The 18,161-nt window shown below is 37.4% G+C and overlaps 1 protein-coding gene across 3 annotated transcripts in view; it reads right to left on the reverse strand.

The window, feature by feature from the left end:
• Window positions 1-18,161, reverse strand: part of RALGAPA2 (Ral GTPase activating protein catalytic subunit alpha 2) — a 312,880-nt gene that overhangs the window by 159,237 nt on the left and 135,482 nt on the right. For all 3 annotated transcript variants that reach the window (XM_087853775.1, XM_087853774.1, XM_045809914.2), the window contains 3 exons: window positions 10,177-10,370; window positions 9,270-9,368; window positions 8,882-9,037 (listed from right to left, as the gene is read on the reverse strand). In XM_087853775.1, coding sequence (XP_087709901.1) covers window positions 8,882-9,037; window positions 9,270-9,368; window positions 10,177-10,370 — 449 coding nt within the window. The remainder of the gene's footprint in view (window positions 1-8,881; window positions 9,038-9,269; window positions 9,369-10,176; window positions 10,371-18,161) is intronic.

Raw genomic sequence — 18,161 nt, forward strand, 5'->3', positions numbered from 1 at the left:
ACCCTTTTTGAAGAAGAGTCCACTACTGGTGATTTTCATAATGTTCATCCTAAAACATTTGCCTCTCTTTAATCTCCCTGGTTAAATTTTTGGATTTAATTTCCTTGGTTAAGTTGAGAGAGCTAGTCTTTCATACTTGTTTGATGGCTGGGTTCTGTCATTTAATTGCATCGGCTGGCTCTTCTCCAAGTCTGGTGTCATCTGCACAGGTACCACTATTCAAGGGCAGGGTCCCTCAACCACAGCACTATTGACACTGGACTGTAAATTCTTTGTTGTGGTCCTGCAGGTTGTAGGATGTGTTACGACATCCCTGGCCTCTACCCACTACACCCCCTTCCCTCCTGTGACGACCAAGTATCTCCAGACATTGCCCAGTGTCCCTAGAATGGAGGGGGTGGCAACCCCCCGCCATCCCAGGAATCACTATTCTAGGGTAATGAATGATGGCGAGATCACAACTATAGAAAGCAAAAAGTTCATGTCTGCTCTGAAATTTATCACTGGAGCCAAAATCTCAACCAGAATGGTTTGGCTCAGCTACTTTGGTCATCTGTTCTTCCCCATGATGCCACATGGATTTGAGGAGGCCTTCCTCTTTTTTCCCTATTTTTGATCAATCAACATACTTACTGAATGCGTATTCTGCCTGGGAAAAGACAAGATGCACTCCAGTGAGTCTACTAAGGAAGATTCTGGTGATGTGGGCCTTGTTAGAGGGCCCATAGGGTTTTCTTCCAGAGACCTCAGAGCACAAAAGAACATATTTTCTACTGAAAGATGTAGGTCAGTTTATACACTTTACCATATGGTAACAGTTTAGTAAGGACAAAATCTTTCAATTTTCCACATATATTGAGTGGCTATTATATTGCATTTTTATGCTTTATTTCATATAGCATATGGTTATTAAACACATATGGCTAAATTTGTATTTAAATTCATAATTCATATTCTTCACTGATAGCTTTTATTTGAAAGAAAGTCTTCATACCTTTAACTCCAAAAAGGGAAATCAAACAAAACTCAAGTTTCTGGCCTCAGGTAAACCTCCAGGTCAGCTTCCCCTGCTATCATCTTACACTTTCTAAAGCTGTGAAACAAGTTCACTGCACACGTGTTAAGCCTCCTAACTGAAGCCTCTACCATCTGTTACCTTCTACATATTTCTACTTTCCTTATTTAGGTGTACGAGGGGTAAGTGGGCTCGGTCTATAGCTTAATGAAAATAATTATTGGTTTCACAGCTGTAAAAGAAAAGAAAAAAAGACCCTCCAGGTTATGATTTTGGTGTAGTCATCTGTCTCAAGTCTCTATTGTCGCTGATAGCAAACAATCGCTGTACAGAATAAGCACTTTAGAGATATATTAGAATTACTTCCTTGTAGAAGGAAGGAGAAAGGGGATCCCTCCTACATTGTTGGTGGGAATGCAAGTTGGTACAGCCACTCTGGAAAACAGTGTGGAGGTCCCTTAAAAAGTTAAAAATTGAGGGGCGCCTGGGTGGCACAGCGGTTAAGCGTCTGCCTTCTGCTCAGGGCGTGATCCCGGCGTTATGGGATCGAGCCCCACATCAGGCTCCTCCGCTACGAGCCTGCTTCTTCCTCTCCCACTCCCCCTGCTTGTGTTCCCTCTCTCGCTGGCTGTCTCTATCTCTGTCAAATAAATAAATAAAATCTTTAAAAAAAAAAAAGTTAAAAATTGAGCTACCCTATGACCCAGCCATTGCACTACTGGGTGTTTACCCCAAAGATACAGACGTAGTGAAGAGAAGGGCCATATGCACCCCAATGTTCATAGCAGCATTGTCCACAATAGCTAAATCGTGGAAGGAGCCGAGATGCCCTTCAACAGATGACTGGATTAAGAAGTTGTGGTCCATATATACAATGGAATATTACTCAGCTATCAGAAAGAATGAATTCTCAACATTTGCTGCAACATGGATGGCACTGGAGGAGATAATGCTAAGTGAAATAAGTCAAGCAGAGAAAGACAATTATCATATGATTTCTCTCATTTATGGAACATAAGAACTAGGGAGATCGGTAGGAGAAGAAAGGGATAAAGAAAGGGGGGGGTAATCAGAAGGGGGAATGAAACATGAGAGACAATGGACTATGAGAAACAAACTGAGGGCCTCAGAGGGGAGGGGGTGGGGGAATGGTATAGACTGGTGATGGGTAGTAAGGAGGGCACGCATTGCATGGTGCACTGGGTGTTATACGCAATTAATGAATCATCGAACTTTACATCGGAAACCGGGGATGTACTGTATGGTGACTAACATAATATAATAAAAAATCATTAAAAAAAAAAAGAATTACTTCCTTGGATATGAGATAAAACAAGGTCCCTAATTTGCCATCTTAATTCTGCACTTTTCCTAAGACTGAATACTCATTTATGTTTAGTCTTAAATATATTTATAAATTTATGTACCTAACATAGAGTTCTAGTTATAAGTCTAAATTTTCAGCAAAGAACAATTCTTTGTCTGAGAAAAGGTGATGCAATTATTACATATCACTGCATGATACAGGCTGTCTGGGGTTATTAAAAGAGTCAGGTATGGCCAATTTACAAGTATCACCCCTGCACCTTGCTTTCATAGCTCACTGCTGAGTCTTAATGCTCACTGAGGGGCCCCTTGGGATCTTTTTACAAACGACTGTTTATTATTATATTATTCCATCATATACCTCATGAGAGGAGATTGTAACATCCGTTAAGAAAATCATGAGCTATTTTGACTTCTAAGAACATTATTCTATATATGATGTTTAAAATTATGTTTTCTTTAACGTTGGTGTGGCAAAAAGTTCACTAAAATATGAAGTTAAATGAAAGCAAAAGGTTCCTAAAACAAGTTAAATATTCTTGGCTACAAAACAAATGGCTAAAATTAAGGGGGGGGGAGAAATGCTACAAGTGCATTTAGTGACTGAAATATGAACCATGCTGATCGTCTATCACCAGTGCCCAGAGTGGAACCTCGCAGAGTAGCCACTGTCTGAGCCAGGTTCTTACTTGCAGGCAACAGAATCCACCCTGCTGGGATGAAGATGAAAGGGATTTATATCTATATATTAGATGGCTTACAGAGTTTCCAGAAGTGTCGGGGAGCCATGCATGAACCCTCCACAACCAGGAACAAGGTGGCAAGCAGAAATGTCCAGCTATATACCATCGTGATTCCAGCAGAGATGCCGCTGCCCGCCCTGTCACCACGATGCAGGTTCCAGAGCAGAACCTCCCCATGACAGCTGCCGCCCACCACTCCCTATGCGTACTCTCCAGCACTGCCACCTAGGTGCCTCTGCTGGATGGGACCTGGGTGGATGTCGACCCAGCTGCAAGGAGCTGGGACACATACAGTTCAGCTTTTTAGCTTCCATCATAGAGAAGGCACAGTGCGCAGGGTAAGGAATGGGTAGAAAGTTAGCCAGTGGCAGGGAACATACAAAAAATGTTTCTGAATCACAAGAGGGTTAAATAAACATTTTAGTCAAGTCTGACCCACAGCATGGGGAGTGAGTATTTCTCCACACGTTCTGAAATTCCACAATGCCTAATTCTACCTTTTAGTCAAACCATTACATTCAAAAGTAAGAAAATATATGGGGAAATAAAAACATTAACATCCTAACATATCAGAAAATAAAATACACTCGTTACTACAGCTGCTGTCTTTTCCTCATCCTCTTCAGTATCATTACGAGGGCTCACCTTACTGAGGGCTGTTGTGTCCAGACTCTGAGTTGAGCGCATTACATATTTTACCTCCTCAAAGTTTTCAAACAACTCTTGGAGGTAAGCACCATAATTTCCTGCATTTTACATATAAGGGGACCAAGGCATAATGAGGTCAAATGACTTGGCTAATAAGAGGAACAGCCAAGACTGGAGCCCAGACAGGGCTTGAAGCCCATGCTCTTAATTATTACACTATATCACACCATATTACACTCAGTCATGACTTTACACTGTTATGATTCAAATTTGTCACTTGACAGTTACTTCCAGGCTGAGCAATACATATTTCTCCACCTGAGAGAGGCTTCATGCTTTTTTGGAGTGCTACAAAATTAGATGAAAATGACAAAGACCCACATTTTCCAAAGTTTCTAGATACAAATTTGCAACAATTTTACATTAATGTAAGCTTTTCCCTTAAAAGAAACTTTAACTTTGATGCGTAACAAACTGCATTAAGACATTAAATCTGTAAGTCATTGTTAAAAAATAGTTTACTTATTTTAAGCAAAGAAACGTTCCAGTCTTTGATATATGTTCTTAGAAACATGAAAATAAAATTCCTTTCCTCAACTGTCCTTTTCCATTTCACACATAGTGATCTTTCCATATGTTTTAAATAACGATGAAATTAATAGGAACTGTTCTTAATAATCCCAAATCATGGTGCTTTTCAAGTCCAAATATTTTGGGAAAGACTGAGGTGAAAAAGCTGCTTAAGCATTAGGAAAAACTAACAACAACCAGGAACAGCTTTAGAAGGGCAGTTGAAAAATCGTGAGGAGCTGGGAAGGCAGCTATGGAAAGCTATCTGGGCCTGGAGGTGGGAGGGCCCTCCAATCAGGAGGGGTCTGAGGAGTGAGGCCAAGGCCAGAGCCCAGGTCAAACAAGACGGAAGAAGAAACAGAACCAAGGACTGACTGACTGCTTGACCAGCCTGTGAGCTGTGGATCAAGGGGGAAGACATACCCTGTTAGAATAAGCCAAGCCTTGCCTCTGAATTCCAACAGCCTTTTTAATGTGTGGCACTGGGCAAAAGTTCTTGATATTTTTTGAACCTCTGTTATTTAAACAATGGGTCATGATATTAATCTAACCAAATTGCAGAGAAGAATCGGGTGGGACAATGTCATGCAGGTGCCAGCAGGAAATCTGGCACTGTGGGTGCTGGGGAACTGAAGACCCTCTGCCCTGCCCCCACCAGCCCACCAGACACAAAGCAGCTGGGCAGAGGGAAGCCAACTGAAAGACCCTTCATAGGCAGGCTGGGCAGTCAGTCCCACAAGTCACCCCAGGATTTTATTCATAATGTAGAGTTATTTTGAAAGTTCTTACAATCATACATATTTTCTAAACCAGTAACAGGACCAATTTTTTTGAAAAAATTCAGAGTATAGGAAAAGTTTATAGCTACTCTGAAGCATTTTCTCAATCATACTAATAAACCATAAACTCAAATTGCACAGGTACTTGGTAAAATACTAGTTGATAAGGTCATTGTTTTAGTTATTAAATTATTAAGTTACTAGAATAGCTAAACCTGGTCCAAACAAAAACAGTTGGCTTGGAATGTGCTATATTTTGGCTGTTCAGTCTATGTATCATTATTACTTTTTTAAATACAGAAAGGACTATATTTGTTTACATAATGAATTAGCTACCTTATTAAATGAAACCATGGTTTTATCTGATTGTATCACAGAACACAGTCTGTGAGACATTTTACAAACAGGTTTTTTTAAAAAAATGTCTTCAATTATTATAAGCACCCTTATGCCTTGAAAAAGGATTTTTAACATCTTAGAGCTTATTTCCAATTCAACACTTTATTAGTCACTGCTGACATAATTTTGATACTGTCATATTGAGGAAAGCATTTGTAAAAGGACTATGCCACACCATCACACTCACAGGGCCCTGGGCCTTGTGGCAGTTTTAAAGGCCGGCAATGGCCGGTGAGCCGCGCAGTGAGAGTGTGCAGGCACGTGTGCCACCTAGAGGTGAAAGGAGGAAATTCACCTTGGATTTTATTTGTAAGACAAAACTAATAAATGTTAGACCATTTTAAATTATTTGCTATTACTTATCTTACTAAGAAATAAGGAAAATTTTTATAAGGTTCTCTCTACAGGAACAAAGGCTTTTAGTGGCAGTCTAGTGACTCTTTGAGAGCTTTCACAAGAAGGAAACAAGACGGTACCTAAGATGGTACCAGTCACAGGTGCACAGTTCACCAATTAAAAAAATTGAATTTAACTGTATTTTCTACAGTAAGTGCTTTCTTGTCTTCTTATAATTAACATAATATCTGTTTCCAGAAGAACATATAGGTTCTGTAACAACCACCATGATCCATCTAGGCATGTGGACCAAAAGTTAAACTAATTATCAGAGATATTTCTTACTTAAATAAGAAAAGTTTCTTTCATTAGAAGGTTTTCTGGTAATTTTCTTCTGGAAAATAAATAAGGTTTATTTAGAGTAATTCTGTTTGGCAGACAGGGCTTCTAAAACATATACCAATAATTGTTAAGATTACAGCAAAACAGCCAATTCTATTAAGCACACATAAAAATTCAAGTGTCTAATGGCTAGACAATAGGCTGATCATAAAACAGAGACTTAGGATATCCCTGTTTTGTCTTAGGATTCTGGATATTGGGATCACTGCTAGCAATGGGCCAACACTTAAACATATTTTACAATGAACTACAAAAGTTAAAGCTTAACCAAAAACATGGCACATATTAAAATTATTTTAAAATGAAAATGATTTTAAGTATAAAATCTGAAAACTCCCTTTTTCTACACTGTAAAATTGTATTTTTTGAAATTATGTTTTGGGTTCTCAAACTCTTATTTCACCTCATATTATTGCTTCATTTCACAGCCTTTAAAATAGATGATCCCAAATTCACATGTATTTATGTGACTTTCTAGAAAACTCATTCTAGAATACTAAGTATTTGCTGCTGACTTCTAACTTGTTTTCATTAAATGAGAAAATTCTACAGCTGATTATTATTTCCAAGTAATTTTTTTTCTACAAAATTTTAGTAAACTACATCTCTAAAGTACTGTGTTGTTAACTAAACCTTTGTCTCTTCTGTCACTGAGGGATTTCATTATGATCTGTGAGAGTTCGTTCTCTTCCCTATTTATATCCCTCAATCTTCCACACACCCTAAGTTGCATCATTCTGTGAAAGATGCTTCCACCTGCAATAATGGCTACAAATATCTGAGCACAGAGTACAAACATTTCTACTTTCACATCTCTATTTCTGTGTTTATTTAGGAAATAAATGAGACTGTGGGTCCAAGTCCAACCTATTATATAGGGATGTCCTCTATGCACTGCTGGAACTGGAGCAAGTATGACAAAGACAACTCAGTAGGACAGTATGGTTATTACTTCAGATAAAAGCTCAATGATGAAAGCTCATCATTGTGTATCAGGGGATGTATTTCAAGAGTTTTAAATAGGGCTGAAGGGTCAAGAAGCTTCAAGAAGCACATTCGGAAGCAACAGAGAAAAACTGGCTAATCTGGAGAATGACCTCTTACATGTTTCCTAAGGGTATCAAAAGGTCTGTGTGTCTGTATTATACATTCAAAGAGTAAAACAAATACAGAAAGGATGACTACTGGGGCACCTGGGTGGCTCAGTCCTTAAGTGTCTGCCTTCGGCTCAAGACATGATCCCAGGGTCCTGGGATCGAGCCCTGCATCGGGCTCCCTGCTCTGCTGGGAGCCTGCTTCTTCCTCTCCCACTCCCCCTGCTTGTTGTGTTCCCTCTCTTGCTGGCTCTCACTCTCTGTCAAATAAATACATAAAATCTGAAAGAAAGAAAGAAAGAAAGAAAGAAAGAAAGAAAGAAAGAAAGAAAGAAAGAAAGAAAGAAAGAAAGAAAAGAAAGAAAGAAAGAAAGAAAGAAAGAAAGAAAGAAAGAAAGAAAGAAGAAAGAAAGGGAAAGAGAGAGAAAGAAAGAAAGAAAGAAAAGAAGAAAAGAAAAGAAAAGAAAAAAGAAAAGAAAAAAGAAAAGAAAAAAGAAAAGAAAAGAAAAGAAAAGAAAAGAAAAGAAAAGAAAAGAAAAGAAAAAAGAAAAGAAAGACTACTTGGTAGTTCATAAACGATTCAAGGTCACTGATAAGTAGCTACAATTTCAAGGGTAAATTCTGAAACATTCTTTATACCTCTAATTGGTCAAGAAGACCTAGTAATAACATAAAATGCTCTGAAACTTCTTGAATCTTTCCTATTCCTTCTTCCCATTCCCAGTGCTACCATCTTAATTCTCATCATTTTTAAGTTCTATATTTGTTTAACCGCTTCCTAATTAATCTGTTTCCAGGCCCAACCTCCCACTCTATCCTACCACTGTCACATTTTCAAATCCATCTTCCAAACTGAGTCCAGAATAATCTCTGTGAAGTACAAACCAATCCTATCACTTGCCTGCTTGACATTCATATGGCGAATCAGGAGTCAGAGTTCCTGTTCCCCTCTCTGCCCTCTGCCCACTGGCAGGGCTCTTCCCAGGAGAGGAAGGCCAGGGACTGGCCACATCCTACCCTGCACACCCAGGATCCACAAGGATGGGCTATCACTAGCGGCTCCTTTGACCTTTCTGTTTCCTTTTAAACCACCAATCATATTCCTTTGCAAGAAATTAAGATAACTCCCCATCTAGAAATGTCAGGACCCCACATTTATGAGTGAGGTCTTGTACAAAAACATCCTAAGTACTAAAACAATAGTTTTTAAATATTTTTAAATGACCAGAATAATTTTCTTCAAATAATATCTACTGCAGAAACCCACCAATAGCACTTTTGAATTTGACAACATAGGCTGAGGCTAGCTCATCTAGTACTACGTAAGTCACAGAACAAAGTTGAAATTAGGTTGGTGCAATGCAAGTTCAGTGGAGAGAAGAAGTAGGAATGTGACGAAATCTGATTTACATTTTTGAAAGATCAATGTAGTTGCTGTGTGTAGAAGAGCTGAAACTACTGAGAATTTTAATGTGTTCGATGTATTTTCACAAACCCTAATTTAACCTGCAAAAAGTCCTATGCACTTTTCACCTTGTGGGCTACCATGATAAGAGAGTCACAGAATACCTGATCCTCGCTGGTTAATCCCAGGTGCATCACAAGGTAAAAATGCACCAGGAAGTCCGAGTTTGGCAGAACGTCCTGGCGTCTGGTCATCATGGCACAGATCAGTCTGTACGCTTGTAGTTTGCCTTCCTTATACTCATTTGGCAATGTTGTCGCCTGCCAAGGAGATGAGGTTTAAAGATTTAATCAACTCCAGCTGCAGAGCATTTCGACATTTCATTTACTTCTCAGTATTCCATAAGAGTTGTTTATGGAGATGAGGGATGCAGTGGCTTCAGTAAGATTCAGCTTGTCTTCAAAACGTGCAGTCTTGGGCAATTACATTTTTTAAACTCAATTTCAGAAAGGAAGAGGAAATTGCAATAAAGGAATAAACATATCCACTTGCCTTAAATAGCCATGATGCAAACATTCTGAGTGGTGGGATCAGGACTGGTGGAGACGGAGAAGACTGGTTATCCAGGCTTATTGCCAGATTGTCCCGTATCTAAGTCACAGAGAGGAGAATTTTAGGAAAGGCCATGCTTAGTTTATCCCAACAATATTTCAATATTGTGTTCCATGGCCAAATAGTTGCTTCTCATTAAATTTCTGTACATTGAATGAAAACCTACAACATTTACAATTTTTTCTTTTACTGTGAGATCGACTGTCATTTTGAATTGTGTTCCACTTACTGGACATAGTGTTAGATTTAATACAAAACTGGGGCATTGTTTTCCCTTGAGTGTTAATACCTGCAGAAGCCCTGAACTCTACATGGTAAGGAATGGGTTAACAAGTTATACCGTATAAAATATAAATCATTTTTGAAAAAAAAAACAACAACAACTTAATAACCTAGGGAAATCGTACATTATAAACAAAAACCAGAATGAAAACTGTATGTATTCTAAGAGTCTACCTTTGTAAAAATGTATTTACCTACAGAAATAAAACAATATATTTATACTGGTTATTTCTGTGGGATGATGATGTTAATTTTCTTCATATATTTTTCAAATTTTGTACAATAAAACCAGTGTCACTTTTATAAAGAAAACAAAACTACTCAGTACCCTATCCTTTAATGTCCTATAGTAATATTCTACATATGCATAACTTCTGCATTTATAAAATGACCAAACTATAAGTTATTTATTATTTATTCTTTGACAACCAAACATACTTTGTCTACACACCTAATCTGTGTTCCAGAATATGTTCCAGAATACATTAATTGCAACAAAGTTTTTATGTTAAATGATAAATCAATTTCCCCCTCTTAGAATAAAAGGTAATGTAGCAGGACATACCTTTGCTAGTTTGTACCAGAGTTCATAGAGATAGCCAAACACTTTGGCATGAATCTTGGGTGACTGGATATTATTCACATCCCCAAGGATTCCCAAGATTCTTCGCCATAACACAGCGGCAGAGTCTGGGTGCCAACCAGTGAGGTTCCCTCCAGCAATTATACTACAGTCATCTGCAAGGCACTCACTGCTATCTATGGAGAAAAACATGTCTGTAAACACAATCTTGATTTCATCATTACAGCCTTTTCTCTTTAATGCAAATTACTGATGCTTGACAATTTATGTATTCAGAGTAAAATAATTAAGATGAAAAGTGTGTAATGGCTGACGATTTGAAAGGATAGAAAAGCTGAATCAGTGAAGAAAGGTCAAATGCCTGGTTCTTTGAACTAAAAGGACAACAACCTAGAGATGATAAAACAGTTTCTGGAGATCCTGGGAAGGGTTTCATAAAGCAGGGGAAGGAGGAGAACCTTGAGCCGGACGGGTAGGGAACAGGGCCATGAAAAATAGGTGGCCAGGGAAGGCCTCATTGCTGGGGTGACATTTATGGTGGCTGTTATTAACTCAGGTTTATTGGGGTATAATTTGCTTACAATAAATTTTATCCTTCTTACACTCAAGGAGTTTTCAGAAGTGTATATAATCATGTAACTGTTACCACAAACTGCCATGAAAATTGATATAAGGAATAACCTCCTCACTCCAAAAGGGCCCCTTTATATTGAGTCCCCTCCCCCCTCTTCTTTGCCCCTTGCAACCACTGTTTTCTTTCCCTATAGTTTTGCCTTTTCCAGAATGTCATATAAATGGAATCCTACAGTATACTTTAAGTCTGGGTGCTGTCACATAGCTTAACGCATCTTAAGATCCATCCATGTGGTTGTTTCTTCTTCAGATGAATATTCCATTTTATGGATGTATCCTACTTTATCCATTCACCTGTTGAAGGACATTTGGATAGTTTACTGTTTTTAATGATTATAAATAAGGTTACCATAAACATTTGTTTATAGGTTTTTATGTGAATGTATGTTTATAGTTCTCTTTTAAAGACCAGAATCACAAAATGACAGATGGTATTTCTTTGATATTTCTTCCTTTTAGTGGGCCATATCTTCCAGGGATGCCTGAGAAAGGGGCATGTCTCTACATATCTTGAAGTGTTTGTTCCCTGATTTGTAGTCCACAGTTTGGTTGGGTATAGAATTCTGTGATGGAAACGCTTTGCTCCAATTTTTTATAGTTTCCTTTGTGATTTCAAAGTCAGCAGCATTCTGATGCTTGAAATTATTTCATGAAAAGTTATTAACTCTGCAAAATTTTAGTATCCTCTTTTTATACCTCGTGTTCAGAAGCCTCATGAAGTGCCCTGGTATCTATTTCCAGCCACTGTATTTGCCAGTTCATTGGTGCTTTCAACTACAATACCCGTGTTGTACTGACTTCCGTTGACTTGATTTTATTTCTTTTGTATTTTTAATATCCAAAAGCTCTTTCTTGTTTTCTATTCATTTTAATACTCTTGATCCTTGTTTCATGGATGCAATGTATTCTTATTTCTCTAAAGATATTAATAGATTTTTAAAATTTTATTTCTTCCCAGACTATTCTTTTTGTTTTTTTATTCTAAATTTTAAATAATGTGTTATATTAGCTTCAGTTGTACAATATAACAATTCAACAATTCTATACGTTACTCAGTGCTCATCAAGATTAAGTGCACTCTTAATGCCTTTGGTGTGGGGATGGGTGAAACAGACTCCCTTTTTTCCCCCAGACTCCTTTTAAAGATCTGTTCCACCCTACTTCATCCCATATTCTTATATTTGTCTCATATTTTTCATATTAGAGATCCTCTTCAAATAGCTGGGGGTTCTTGGCTATCTGTTCATACTTAAGAATAGTCCACAAAGAGCTGAAAGAAGTATAGTGCACAGGTATGATCTTCGTTGAGTTTTACCACGTTCTCAGAGAACCTCAGTCATATGTATCTTTAGGGTTTTGGGGTTTTTTTCTGAACTCAAATTCTAGGAAAAAGACTCTCTACTGCTCAGAGTATGCAAACTATTTAGTTCTTTTGTTTTCAAGATAGCACCTCTACACTCAGCTCTGTATTGATGACTCCAGGCCAGAAACCTCCCAATTTATTTGCTTTTCCTTCTGGGATTAAATTCTGTCTCTTAAACAGACTTACAGTCTTCCTGGTTTTAACCCCACCATTACCTCCTACTTCTATAGCTACCTCTTATGGGCAATTTTCTAACCCTTTTAGGGAACCCGCAATAACTGTGGTCAGATTGCTTCTTGGCTTTCCCTAGTACTGACACAGGATTTGGTGTTCTCAGGTCTGCTGATGCCTTGGTCATGTTGGTCACTTCTGTCTTTTTCCTGCCATCCCTGTCCTTGTGGATTTATGTCTAACTTCAGACAAATGTCTAATTTAACATTCCCTATTGCTAACACCTTATGTAAGTATGGTACACCTGCTATAACTAATGAACCAATGTTGAAACATTGTTATGTAAAGTCCATACTTTATTTAGATCTCTTTAGTTTTTAACCTAATATCTTTTTTTTTCTGTTCCAAAATTCCATTCAGGATACCACATTACATTCAATTGCCATTTCCTTCACCTCCTTTTGGCTGTGTCCTTGTTTCTGATGACCTTAATTGTTTTGAGGAGAACTGATCAGGTATTATACAGAATGTTCTTCAGTTGGGATTTGTCTGCTTTTTCATGATGGGCTTTTTTTTTTTTTTTGTATCTTCATTTGCTTTTGCATTTCTGAAGTGAACTTCTCTTAGTTCTGATGTCTGTTATGATGTTTCCCCAATATTCTTGGACTTCATTTGCTAACACTTTATTTAGGACTTTTGTTGATATGCTTTTAAGTGAGATGGACTCTTTTTCCTTTTTTAGTACTGACCTTGTCTGGTTTTATTGTCAAGGTATCACAAGGTAAATAACAGAATTTAGGGAGCTTTCTTTCTAATCTCTGGAACAGGAAAAGATAGTTTCTCTTTTATTTGCAGTTTCAGTAAAACAGGGAATTGTCCTTTATTTTTATAAATCTGTTCAAATTAACTTACTGTATTATTTTTTAAGACTTATATTGTTTATAGTTCTGATCCCTTTTCACCCTCATTATTTTTTCCTTCACTAATCTTGCCTACTTGTCTATTTTATTAATGCTTTTAAAGACTGGTTTTTGATTGTCTTTGCTTTCTAGTGTGTATGTGCATGCTCTTAGCTTTATTAGTTCCTTTTCAATTAACTTCTATATGTTATTATTCTGCCATTCTTTCCCTAAGTTTTTTAAATAGGACACACAGATCAATAATTTTCTCTTCGCATATACACACCTAAGGGCATATGTTTTCCTCCATATAAGTCTACAAAATCTAGAGATTTTGGAATTTCCTCCATTGTAGTTCAGTTTGAAATATTTTCTAATTGACAATTTCATTTCTTTTTGGACTGAATTTATTTGAAGTGCAGTTTTTAGTTTCTTAATGTATTTTTCTTTTATCTTTTTGTTCTTAATTTATTTCATCATATTCACAGGATGTGGTATAGTTTCAAAGCATGGACATGTGTTGAGACTTAATGATCTAATTGGTCAATTTCTATAAATGTTCCACATGCTTTCAAAAATCTCACATATTTTTTTAAAAAAGATTTTATTTATTTATTTGACAGAGAGAGAGACAGCCAGCAAGAGAGGGAACACAAGCAGGGGGAGTGGGAGAGGAAGAAGCAGGCTCCCAGCGGAGGAGGGAGCCGGATGCGGGGCTGGATCTCAGGACAATGGGATCAGGCCCTGAGCCCAAGGCAGATGCTTAATGACTGAGTCACCCAGGAGCCCCTAAAAATCTCACATATTTTTCATTTAATTTCAAAGGTTTTTATATATATCCATTCAATCAGGATTAATTGTATCATGTATTTCTTCTGTATTCCAATGTTTTTTTTTGCTAAACTCATCAATTAATGAGAACTCGTTGAAATTTCCTACTATGATTATGGTTTTATCAGTCAGTAGTTCCTTGTAATTCTGTCAAATTTTGCTTCATGTATCTGGAGGCTATGAAGTTCATATAAATTCAGAATTACTGCTCTCACTAATAAGTCATTTCTGCTTTAAAGTTTATGTGACTGACATACATACAGTTAGTACAGCAGTCTGTCTTTTTCCCTAGCTACTCATGTATTTATTTACTTACTTAGGATCTTCCTGTACATCATGTCTTAGGGTTACCTCTTGTAAACATTATATGGCTAGGTTTTATTTCTTCAATCTAACCCAAGAACTTCCGATTTGAACTGCAAGTTTACATGGTTTGCATTTATTGTAGTTGCTGACTACTTTGATTTCATTTCTGACATCTTATTTTCAGCTTCCTGTTCAAGCCACCTTTGCTTTGCTTCTCTCTTTTTTTATTTATTTGTTTATTTAAGCAATCGCCACACACACTATGGGGCTCGAACTCATAACCCCAAGACCAAGAGGCAGCATGCTCTTCCAACTAAGCCAGCTAGGCACCTGGCTTTGCTTCCCTTTTGAACCTTTGGAGGGAGTTTAAAGAGTTGTCTCTCACCTCCACCACTAATCCCCTTTCTCTATTGTCTTACAACATACATTGTTAACATAATCATTCCCAAAATTCTATTCCTCATCCCACACAAGTGGAGACAGACTGATTTCCAGGCAATTATCAACTCCCACTGAGTGTCATTTTGAGTATATAAGTTGTGGATGTTTTAAAGGCCTAATCAAAGAAGTTGAAGCACAATCTATGGATGTGAGGAACTCAAGTAGCCAACAAGGAGCAAGGAGTGAACCTGACAAGGAGCCAGGGCAGATCCAAGAACAGTTCTATATCCTTCCAAACTGCACCCACAACAGCTGCTGATAGCTTATTATATTAGTTATGGAAAGATCCCAAGACACTGAACAAAGGATTTAATAAGGATTGCACATAGTGTCATGGAAAGGCCTTCCAGAACACAGAAGCACTGTTCCTTCTTAGAGGAAAACACATCGGTATTTTCCACAGTGGTGTCATATAACCAGTTGAGGAGACACATTACAATGTGCAGATATAATCCAAGCTGGAATTCCTACATACCGTTCCTGAAAGATAGAAGGTAGAGAAGCAAAAACCTTATTATGGGCCTTCTAGGTTCGACTTCCATAAAGCCTCAGAAGAGAGACACCTTCCTAATGTTTAATCAGTAAAATAAGTGCATCTGTCAGTCCGAAAAGTTATGCTGAAGCCTTAGTGAATGCCTGCAATCAATATAAGCCCCTAAGTGAACAAATAGCATAAATGGCATTTATTTTTCTGATTAAGAATGTCATGATGTCTTTAATCCCTTGAGGGGTTAAAAAAAAAAAAAAAGGAAGTGGATTAGATGATTTACAGCTTTGTTTCATCCTCTACTACCACCCAAAATGCAGCCATCCAAAGACAGATCAGCTCCCAGCATTCCAATCACACTGGAACTCTGGCTGAGCAACAACTCCAAGTAAATGTAGGCCAGGTACCTCATCACCTGTACGTCCCTGCTACCTGCCAACTAACACAGTCTCCGTAATGGAAGAATTCCACGTAGAAAGTCTGTTTTAATACTGCTTTGCTCTCAGAAAAATTTATACTTCAATGATAAAATCCTAGGAAACATCCTTCACATTATCAAAATATGCTGAGTCCCCTAGAAGTATTGAAGTGATTGCATGCTCAATATTACTGTGAATTTTTTTTTAATGAATTGAAATGTTTTTGCCCCAAATTATTCCACTCATGGCATAAGTAACAGAACAGATGCTGACATTTTACATGTAGATGGTTCCTCAGTGAAGCAGCATTTAATTAAAAATGGGGATTTGAGAGATTTCAGAAAATTTCATGTGCACCCTAAAAATACCAAGTATTTAGTTTATTTTCTTTTTTATGAGCAAGCTAGCATGCTAGTCTAGTACTGTTTTGCTTCATTATTACTAAATGCTACAGAGTCATTTAAGAAATTTTATTGAAGTGGAAATTCTCACAAACAAAATCATGTCATCTTTCTCCAAACACACATGATTTTAGTAGAGAAATCTGAAGTATAGAACTTTGCAAACATGCAAAGGATTTGAGCCATGAAATATCCTTGTAATTGGTAAAACACGCCCTTAGAGACCACATGGAGATTTCACATGGCTGCAATTTTATATAGATTTGGTAGAATGTTGAAGAAACATAGCTAGCACTTTGCGGATGAATTTTCCCTTTCAATTTGAAAACTAAACAAAAGGCACAAACCCAAAGGTTCGACTGAAACACCTTCATTCTGGGACCAGAAAAATCAGGCCTGGATTTTGATGATCAAAAGTGGAGAAGTAGGGGCGCCTGGGTGGCTCAGTCTTTTAGCGTCTGCCTTCGGCTCAGGGTCTGATCCCGGTGTTCTGGGATGGAGTCCCACATCAGGCTCCTCTGCTGGGAGCCTGCTTCTTCCTCTCCCACTCCCCCTGCTTGTGTTCCCTCTCTCGCTGGCTTGTCTCTCTCTGTCAAATAAATAAATAAAATCTTTAAAAAAAAAAAAATTGGAGAAGTAGCTGGTTGGCATTCTGTTGACCACCATTACAGCCTAACGCTCCTCTTCTTTCTCATCTGCTTTCCAGACATACATTATTCATTTTAAAGATTTTAGAAGGTGAGCAACCAATCCCATGGTAGTCTATCACTGTTATTTTTCTTTATAATATTTCACGTCTTCAAAGTTGATCAAAGCCTAGTGAAAATGCTGAAGTGTGCACAGTGGCAGAGAAGGCTCACAAACCTTGTTCCTTCAAGAACAGTTTTGGTGGCAGGTAACAGTGAATGTAATTCACATGCACAGCTATAATTAAAAGCATAATTGGTAAAAAGATTTCTGTAACATTTGGAGGCAGGACTGTGATAAATACACCAAATGAAAGAGATTTTGAAACTGAATCTTACATACTTTCTATTCTTAAAAAAGGTTAAAATTTAATTGTTGTTTTTAACTGAATAAAACAGTAGCCTGCAACTTAAAGTTTATTCAATTATTGATTCAAGTATTTATTGAATGTTCTCTCCTGATATGTACCATTCTAGGAGCCAAGAAGCTGCTGTGACCACAACCAACAACCCCCCACTCCTAAAGCTTATATTCCAGTGGGGGAATACCAAAGAGCCTCCTCCAAATAAACTAAAATGTTTGATACAACATCTTACTGAACCTTGTCTTAAAATGTATCACTGACCTGACAGGAACCTGGAAAGGAAAGAGCACCAAAGCCGGCTTGTACCCTTTGGAGTTCTGCAAACCCTTGGAATTCTTCAAGTTTTTCTGATAATGAAAAATTTTTCAGTATGCTAAAACTGAATTAATGACTGATATTCTTCTTATTGATATTGACTGATAATGATTTATAGCTTTTTTTTTCCTTTTCCTTTTTTCCATTTTGTTTAAGAAAATCTTCCCTAACTCAAGGTCTTAGACATGTTTTTAGAAAATGTTTTCTTCTAAAAGTTTTAAAATCTTTTCACATTTCAGCATTTTATCCATCTGTGACCATGGTGTGAGGTAGGGATTCTATTTCATTTTTCTCCGTATAGCTAAATACTTGCCCACAGGCATTTGTTGAATAATATGTTCTTTCCTTGCCAGATCTGGAATGCCAATCTTTCATATATCACAATTCCATGCCTGTGTGGATTCAATACATATTTTATATTCCATTCCTTTAGTCTCAGTTGTCTATCCCTTGATTAAAACTTTCTTTAAAAAAACTTAAAACACTTATCACACTGCTTGTGGCTATTAGGATAAATGTTCTCTGTCTTCTTGGTAAGTTCTTAAGTCAGACATAGCTATGACTTATTCATCTTTTTATTTCTTATAGCATAAATATCAGTATTTCTAGATTGTAAATTGATTCGCTAAATAAGAGATGAGGTCAATAGC

This window comes from Ursus americanus, chromosome 22, assembly GCF_024610735.1.
Source record: "Ursus americanus isolate L20-20 chromosome 22, mUrsAme1.1.p, whole genome shotgun sequence".
NCBI lineage: Eukaryota > Metazoa > Chordata > Mammalia > Carnivora > Ursidae > Ursus > Ursus americanus.